Raw genomic sequence first — 9880 nt, 5'->3', positions numbered from 1 at the left:
ATTATAACAAATTTATTCCGTACATTGCACGGGCGAAAATACTAGTTACAATGTAATATCTGTTTATACATACTTTCTATATGAGAGGTCTCAAGTTTGAATTGTGTTTCATATATATTATAGGTTTTTAGGAATCTCATATCTAAAAGATGTTATTGTTTTCTAGGGATACAATGGGTGTTGTGTGGAGGCCTGTTAGGGAGCCGCACTTGTATCTATTTCGATCGTTTCTTTCATGAGAGGGATATGATGCGTATTGTTGAGGATTCGGAATCTGTTTCCCTCAATGACAAAATTTTAGAAATTGTAGAACCAAATCTGAAAATTTTAATAGAAAGGAACCAAACGTGGAATTGGTTCCCCAATTGGAAATAACTCTTTCATGGATGTATACACCTTCAACACAGGATTAAAAAAATATGGGTAAATGTAGAAGATGAGGTGATCTTCCACCTCCATCCTCTAGAATACAGAAACAACAAAAGATCCATCTCAACCGTCCACGGTGGCCGGTGACTGCAACTGGTTCTCAGTTTGAGCAGGAGTCTCTGTCTGGGCCTGGGTTTGCTGCTCAGCAAATCTGTTTATCTTCTCTAGTAACTGGGCGGCTTTTCGGCGTCCTCTTTCGGTGCCGTTCTGGGCTAAATCAAGCAGAGGTCCCATTATTCCTAGTTCTTGAGCTTCTACTACGTGTTGTTCTCCGGAGCAGAGGTGAACCAGAACTGCAGCTGCGTTTTCTTTGTTCCTTGGGGACCCGTTGGCTATGACGCCCACCAGAACTGCCACAGCTTTTGCGCCTCCAATGGCTACCTTCCCTTCAGGATGACTAGCCAATATTGCCAGTATTGCTAATGCCTCGTCCACCATGTTGCCTTGTGGCTCGGTTAACAGCTGCATTAGCGTTGGCACGACCCCCGCCCTTACTGCCTTGCCCTTGTTGCCTTGATATATGCAGAGGTTGAAGAGTGCAGTTGCAGCGTCTTTCTTTCCTCGTTGGCTACCCTCGTTTAGGAGCGTTACGAGGGGAGAGATTGCCCCAGAACCCCCGATTATGATCTTGTTTTCGTCCACAACCGAGAGGCTAAAAAGAGTGGCAGCTGCGTTTTCCCGAGCTTCCATGCCTCCCTTCTTGAGCACATGGACAATCCCGGGCACTGCCCCAGAAGCTATGATGGCTCCTTTATTGTCCTCGCATATCGAGAGGTTAAGTAGCGCTGTAACCGCATGTTCTTGAGTGCGGGAATCGGGCGTGGATAAAAGGTTTACCAGCAGAGGAATGGCACCGGCTTCAGCTATTGCTATACGATTGTCCGCATTGCGCTTAGCAAGAAGGCGGATTTCACCCGCAGCAGTTCGTTGATCTTCGGGGTGGACAGATCTTAGCTTAGAGATTAGAGTTTCAATCTTGGACCCCTCAGCAGGTGAGCAAGCAGACGTCGTCTGACAGGACTGAGAACTACCAGCTCGTTTCGGCGGCTCAACCCCATTTGCCTCGCACCATTGATTTATAAGGCTTCGTAAAACATAGTTGGGAGTGAGGGTATTGCTAGTGAGCGGCTGTTGCGTCTTTGGGCAAGTTGTATGTCCTGCTTCCAGCCATTTCTCGATGCAAGAACGTTCATACGTCTGCAGTACAAATAAATAAATTGTAACCTGTTAGATGCAACGGGGCGAAATGACTTACAAGGTAGTATCTGTTCTATATTTTCTCTAACTAATGCAGCCCAAGGAGTCAATACCCCACCACCTGGATTCGATCCTGTGAACTTCCCTCAAGGGGAGCCACAGAGGTGACATCTGACCACAAAGTGTTTGGCATGGACACAAGTTAATATAACACAAAACATCTACTCCTGCCTGCACGGGTAGCTCAGTTGGTTCCTGTGTGCCAAATTGTGGCAAGAAAACATCTACTCCGTAGCCAACAATTTGGTGCAACCTTTTAACCTATTGGTTTAAATTTTGTACTTGAACAAGAGAAATTACATAAAGATGAACACTAATTTCAATCCAAAAACATAAAACGATGAATCGGCTATCATATCGTACCTGTCCTGTTGCAACAATGACTGGATCTCTCATCAGCTCCAGCGATATAGGACAACGGAAATCGTCTGGTATTACGGGGGTCTTGTGGCTCTCTCCCTCTGTAGACGACGCCTGCCCACAACTTGAAGACACTTCTTTTGCAGAGGAAATAATGTCGGGATTTTCAGTCTGCACAAAATCTTTAATCCTCCTTAATAGCATCGACATCTTTTCTATGGTCTCCTCCGGATCCCCACCAGTAGCAGCAACCATCTCGTGCAAAGCTAGAGATTCTTGCGTGAGGTCATTTATTCCAGCTAGTTGCAACTTTTCAACCAATCTCCTTAAGACACCCGGATCCACAGCAGTATCACTATTACCGTTGTAAAGGGATAACACATCTTCATAAAGTTCATCATCAGGTGTATCAGCTCTCGCTTTCGCCCTTCTGAACTGCGAAAGAACAAGCTCAACCTGGAAATAAAAGCATGTCAATGGTTGATAACTAACATTGACTTCAATACGTTATGTTTGTTCCAGAAAAGGTAAAAGTCACCAAAAACAAAAAGACCAAACCTAGTATGATACCAACCTGTTCTTTAACTTCGTCAGATATGTCAAGCTTTTCATATGAAATTTCACCCAAAGCTTGTTCCAACTGATTGGTCACTTCTTGAAATTGATTTGTAATTTGATCCCTTTCTAACACCTGCAAATAAAAAAGAAGTTAATACAATCTTTTCTAGTTTACAATAAACCCAATAGAAATGGACCGGTCATTTCATAGATTGACGCTACCAAACTGAAGCAATTTTCAGAACTTATGAAAATGCTATATACGAACAACTACAAGGCAAGAAAACATCTACCTAAAGATGGAATGTTAACAAAGTTGTAACCTCAAAGATCTTAGCTGTAACAACTTCCATAATTGATAGATACATAAAAGATCTCGAAAAAGCAGAAGATGTTATAAACTTCTAGACTGATTGCTTTTTCACTCATCTCCCAATTCTATCCTCCTTAAACTTCCACATATTTACAAATCCCATATCTTGTGATTCCCATTTCATTATTTAAAAGAAAATCCCTTCCAGATGCAATCTGGAACCATTTTGAAAACGAAACACATTTTCCATATCAGTGTAAGCTAAGCTTCAGAAGAGTTTTAGGGCCCCTCCAGAATGGTGAAGAAAAAGAAAAATACAGTTTCATAGGCTCTTTTGATCATCATATAAGGAATCAAATATCATTTAACCTAAACAAAGATTGCAGCCTTCCAAGTTTTAATCTCCAATTTGTGATCGAGCAAAAGAAATCCACTTTACAGTCTCAAAGAAACCGCATCGAACTAAAACAATTAAACCAGAAATGATAATATAATGAATCCTACAAATTTCATAAATATGAAGAGAGAAAATCAAAGTAGACATCTCACCAGGAAAATCTTGCTGCCTTCCCCGCCAAATTTGAGCAAATCCTTAGCCGATTCGAGAGCAGCCTTCAAAGAGAGCAGGGCTTTCAAGGAGGCTTCAGGGAGGGGCTCTTTGCTATCGCGAATCTCTTCAAACATTGGAGTCAAGAGCTTCAGCCGCCTAGCAAGGTTGCAGTACTGCTTCTTCACCATGGACTTGAAGTCAGAAATGGCCGATATTTCGTTCGCCAACTCAATAAGCTCCCTCGCTATAGCTTCTTTCTCTTCCCCCATGATTATTCCAGGAATCCAATCAACTAAAATCCAAAAAAGATTAAAACTTTTTGGAAAGGGGGGGAGGGAATTGCAAATTTGCAACGAAACTATTGCCTATTGCTATTGCTATTGCTCTCTCCTCCGCTGCTAAATCCGATCGAAGCGATGCGACCGCTGACCTGACCAGACGGTCGTCCCCGCCGCCATTGCAGACCTCATACCAAAGAAACGGAAAAGAAAAAGGAAGAAAGGAGAGAGCTTTGGCCTTTGGGTCGAAGTTAAGGTGGGGTTTTTACAGAGTCGCCGGAAAACGGAAGGGATGAAAGTGAAGAGGCGGTGAGGTATTTGAGAGAAGGTGGGCGGTGGGGCCTGGGAAGAAGACGAGTACAGCAAATCAGCAATGGGTCTTCGCAGGGTAAACGTTACAGGATGGGTGTGAATGCTTGGACGCGTCAGTGTAAGTACAGATGATGTTAACTCACAGCCATGAGCTGAGCTTTTTCCTCTTTAATTTGACTCCATCTCTATTCTCCCTCATCAAACAACAACCAGAACCAGTTATGACTTTACTTGAATCTTATGTCTATAATTGGATCTAAATTTGGTTATTTTTTATAGGAAAATGACAAAGTGTTTTTTTTTTTTTTATATTGTTTTAAATAAATTTTTGTATTGTTTTATATATGATTTTACCCGTTAATATCCAATTTAATCCTCGATTATAGTAGTTTTTTTGAATTTAATCTTAAACAATGTATGTGTTTAATTAAGTTATCAACTTTGATAGTTTTATCCAATTGAGGCATCTGATCTGTTAAGATAGTTTGATGATAATCTTCGACTATAGTAGTTTACTCAAGTTAGTCTTTGACTATAGTGATTTTACTCAATTTAGTCATCAACTATAGTAGTTTTTGCAGATTTAGTCTTTGATTCTAACAGCCGATGACTTAATTGAGTAAAACCATCCAAGTTGAGGACCTAAATCACCTAATTAAGCACAAAAAGTCGTTTATGACTAAATTAAGAAAAATTACTATAGTCGATGACTAAATTGGTATTACCTTATTGATAATCAATGAATTTAGTACAAATATAGCAATAGCATAAAGTATTTGGTAAACGAAATACTAATGTACCTGCAAGTATATAAGAGAGGTAAACTACATTAGAAAGATCACATGTGACGAGATCAATCAAAAGATTGTTCACGAACTCAACAAGATAGCATTGACAATAATCAAATTCGTGATCTTTAAATACAAGAATCATGTTCCATCTATTTTACCACTCTTTTCGATATTGAAATGTGTTATTTTGTTTGTTACCAAAGGTGGGAATGAGACACCACATGATTTCTAGTAAAGTAGTTAGTTGAGGGGGCTCCTTGTGCGCAGTAAGCAAATGTCTGATCTCTGATGTTTAGTTGAGTTACTATGATTTACATCTTCTTAGATGTTCTGTCGGAGGTGTGAGGGGCCTTTGGGGTTGGGAATTCAACCTTATAGAAAGAATGAAAAGTATAATTTAATTAGTGAGCTGATTGTGCGATTTGTGTGATTTTAAAGGTAAGATTTTGTGAACTTAGGATTAGTTAGGGCCAAATTGGGATCACCGCACAGTTAGGTGTAATCGCTTTGTTTTCAAACAGGATAGTGGATACCTTTAATCTGGGAAAAAATTTAATAGAGAATTTTGGATCTGAATTAACCCACAACATTAACATTGAGAATCTTGAAACCATGTGATGTGTTTCTTTACACGTGGACCAATTGGTATTATACTACAAGTTTGTCCAAACTTTAATAATTTCCCTACGTAACACAGTATTAATAAGTAAAAGAGTACAATGATAAACCAAGACAATATTAATAACACATACCATCTCAAATTCTCAATATTAAAGTACAATTATAATTGTTGAGGTTACATTGAATGTATAGATCGAGTTCAAGATTGACTTCAACGTATATCAGCTTTAGGATTGTTTGTACGCAATGATTAACCTGCGGATCTAATGGTGTATTATCTTAATAGTAATTGATGGATATATTAAAATCGAAATAAATCGATTCGTAAAAACGGAGCGAGAAGGTGTAAAGCAGACCGGGACTCTCGAGATTGAGCCCCGTGCTTGGCCCATAAGGGGTTGGGCCAGGAAAGGGGTCGGCCAAAAGGGGTCGGCTGGTCGAGCGAAAGACCCGGGCCCTGGGCTCGGTCAACTCGAATCTAACCGACCCTGTCATTTTATGGGGTATGGCTTGTATAAATACCTCTCATTTTGTCCTATTGAGACATCTTCATCACTATTGTCTTAATCAATCGTTGTAATAACTTATTTATCGTTATTTAATACAATATACGATCCTCGCGGCCTTACGACATCGTTCTACCTATCCATTTCTTATTTACGTTACTTATCAAGTTTAGTAATTCGAACTATTCCGGGTAATTAAATCCATCAGTAATCTTTATAAAAAGTAATTTATTTCCCCATTATAATGGAGGAAAATTAATTGTTGTTAAATTAAACTATAATAAAATTATCTCAAATATAATTTAAAATTAATAGTATGTACTATTAGTATACATACAAGAGCACCTGCATCCACCAAGAAGCGCTATATATAGGACATCAAACCCCTCGTTTTTGCAAATGCTATTGGCATGATGTGACCAAAAGCTTTGTAATGCACTGATTATGGCTTGTTTGGATAATAGCTAATTTGCCATTTTTGGCGGACTTGACCATAGTTAACGTTTTGACTGAGTCAAAATAGTGATTACAACATATGGTAATCAACGGTTTGACTCTAAACCACTGAAACCGAAACGCTGCAATTAGAAATGACAATTTTATCTGCACTCTATGGGTTTCACGCATCTCCGCCTCCCAGCATTTACGAGTTTAAAAATACTCGCACAATTTGAGTAATGAGTGCGGGTATGGGGCAGGTGCAGAGGAGGGATCCCCGTCGCGCACCCGCACTTTTATGTGTATATATATATATATATATATATATATATATATATATATATGTGTGTGTGTGTGTGTGTGTGTGTGTGTGTGTGTGTGTGTGTGTGTGTGTGTGTGTGTGTGTGTGTGTGTGTGTGTGTGTGTGTGTGTGTGTGTGTGTGTGTGTGTGTTTTATTAGTATTCATTTATTATATAAGTTTATGTATATTTTATAATTAAAAATGCATAATGAATTAAACTTCTTTATGGGCTAGTGCCTTAGTGATCCTATTGAATTATCACCTATTTGTCATAGTTTTTTGTTTATGAAAATTGAATAGAAACAACACAAATAACATAATGAGTAAGCACTTAATACAATTTATACTACCAAGTACCAACACAATTTTAGTTCCAATTAAGGACTAACTTCATTCGCTCTTATTAAATTTTATTTATTATAGTTATGTTCAAACTTATAAAAGAAATCAATGTGATAATTATAATTGTAGTATAAATTTTTTATTAGATTTAAGTGTAATATTAATAATTAGAGTTGCCGCTTTAAAAAAAATAATTAGAGTTGTCAGTTGGGTATTACTCGCACCCGCAATATCCCCGTGGGAACAGGTATGGAGTAGGAATTTCATTACCCGCGCGGGTGCAGGTGCGGGGAGTAGGTTGGGAATGCGGGTGCGAGGGCGGGGGTTATATCTCCCGCACCCACCCCGCCCTATTGCCATTCTTAACTGCAACTAGTCGCGTTTCGGAGAAAGGTTAAAGGGTAAAGTAATAATAATAAAATATTAAAATTAAAATAATATAAATAATTCATTTAAACAAATAATTAAATCAATAATTTTTAGTTTCTGTTAGGCTCTAATTTTATTTGTAGATGTAGAAATACTCAGACCATTTTTTTCAACAATAGCCTTTACATAATTCAATACGGATGCTACATGCTTTTATTTGAGTTTGTTTCCATTTTATATCTTGATCAATCGTACAATACAAACGCATCAAATTCACAAAAAATTAGGGATGGAAATTTATTCTTCTTGGTTAGATCTGATGAAATTTGAGACAAAGAAAAGGATATGATAGTATTTTGGTAATTTTTCTAACTGTAAAAATATAACTATAGAGTGCATTTCTAGATAAATTCTAAAATCTAAACAAAAAAAATATATATAAATTATAAATACTAAACTCTAAATCGTAAAAAATTGAACACTTAAACCAAATTAACCCCCAAAATAGTAATTTAAACCAAAAAAAAATTGAACTCTGATTGCACTACACTTAGTATAATATTGCATAGTGCACTTTTAAGGTTAGAAAACTGTATCAAAATGTTGCAGTTATTTATTTTAAACTTTTTTCTCCATAATTGTTAAATCTAACTAAATAAACGACTTACATTGATTCTCAATTTTCATATAATCATTTTCGTGCATATATATTATTCTCCTTCTTCCTTTCTTATTTGAGGATTCAGCGTCGTTGATAATTTGTTTGGCCGAATTTCTTTTTTGAAAAAAAAAAAAATATTCATAATTCTTTACAAAATAGTATATGTTCCATACTTTCTAAATATTTTTTAGTTCAAAAAATTGATGCCCCCACTACTAGAGTTTGATCTTATGAAATATTCATTTAAAATGGTAATAAATGTGTCATTACATTACATATTAATTCGCGGTCAAATTTCTAAAATTGATGAAAATTCAAAAAAAAAAAAAATACATTAATGCATGCATGCAGGCATAAGTTTAGAAGGGTCCACTATTGATCTCACAATGCAAGTCAAGCTCCAATTAAAGGCCAAAGTCGCCGCCCGCCAGCGACCAAGATAGGCTTGACCATACAGAATTTTATTACATAAGTTCATTCATTTATATTAGTATAATATTTTTAAAATTTAAAACGTAAGTGTGACAGACACAAAAAAAAATTATAAAAAATTAGACTCGTAAGTTTCGAATATAAAAATTATATATGTTTTATCAATTGCCAACCTCTTTCAAGTAATTTAATGCATTTTTTCATGTTATTAATGATTTCCATTTTATGGGATTCATATTACCTTTTATTTTCTGTTTAAAATTAAAACAAAAAAAATAATCACATTGAAAATAGAAAAAAAGGTTGAAAAGAGAATTAGGGCAATTGGGCGGTTGGCCCCTAACAAAACATGTGGGTGACGAGTGAATTATACGGTGTCGGTCCCAACATAAACGCGTCGTGATCGTATCATGGGGTTGAAGCCCAATGGCACACGGAAAATGTTGTTTTTAGTAATCCATATATACAAGCTACCTGCCCTTCACATCATCATTACTATATATGAGATTATTTGTTAATTATTGATCATTAATTATTTGTGTTACATTGTTGATGAGTGGCTCAGCTCCCTCTAATTCAAACTTTTATTTAAAAAAAAAAAAAAAAAAAAAAAAGTTGGCAAGAATAGAATACATGAATGAAAGTTTGATATGACCCTGATCGGCATACACATAATTAAATACAGCTATATTATTTAATCAGTTGTTTGAAATTATTGATATTTTTTAGTATTAGCAATTTAATTAGTTTGAATAGGGGGTAAATTTCTGAGGCAATTTATATCATGGATTGAGGTTCACGCACATAGTATTATGGATCTTGGATTAAAATGATGAGATACAGAATTTATACTATTTTATAATATAAAATACAAAAAATCATAAGACAAGGCTTATACACATGTTATATATTTACTTATTTTTTAAATCTGATTTAGGTAATAATTGGTGTTCATAGGCGCAAAATTTCACAACAGAAGACACAAAATTAAATTCATAACATAAGAAACAATTACTAATTTGTTTCAGGTATAGATCAAAATCATACTCTTAAGGTAAACAAGACATAAAATGTCACAATACAAAACACATACACATGATGACATGAACCAGGGTCCACAATGCAGTGTGACCCCTGGTCCATGGTATAAGGATTGAAATTCTGAGGTAATCCCAACAAAGTTAATCGGACTTCTAGCTTAGTAATCATAAGGTTACAAGTTCGACTCTCCATGAGAGTTGTCTATTGACCCTTCTTGGTTTGAACCGTCAACTATGAGAAACTTAGGATTATTTATTTCTTTATGATTTTTTACCAACTAGGGTCACAAGGAGAACTTCACCCAAAGCATATATTCAGGA

At 36.4% G+C, this 9880-nt stretch overlaps 1 protein-coding gene across 1 annotated transcript; it reads right to left on the bottom strand.

Moving 5' to 3' along the window:
- Window positions 1-365: 365 nt before the first annotated feature.
- On the bottom strand, window positions 366-4297 carry LOC109193132 (U-box domain-containing protein 13-like). Its single transcript, XM_019343959.1, has 4 exons — window positions 3467-4297; window positions 2621-2737; window positions 2050-2502; window positions 366-1626 (listed from the first exon to the last, which is right to left on the bottom strand). The coding sequence occupies exons 1-4, from the start codon at window positions 3734-3736 to the stop codon at window positions 493-495; spliced, it is 1974 nt and encodes a 657-aa protein (XP_019199504.1). The 5' UTR covers window positions 3737-4297; the 3' UTR covers window positions 366-492.
- Window positions 4298-9880: the final 5583 nt, after the last annotated feature.

Source organism: Ipomoea nil, unplaced genomic scaffold (genome assembly GCF_001879475.1).
Source record: "Ipomoea nil cultivar Tokyo-kokei standard unplaced genomic scaffold, Asagao_1.1 scaffold1834, whole genome shotgun sequence".
Lineage (NCBI taxonomy): Eukaryota > Viridiplantae > Streptophyta > Magnoliopsida > Solanales > Convolvulaceae > Ipomoea > Ipomoea nil.
Note: the sequence above shows the minus strand (reverse complement) of the source record. Positions and strands in the feature narration are given on the sequence as shown.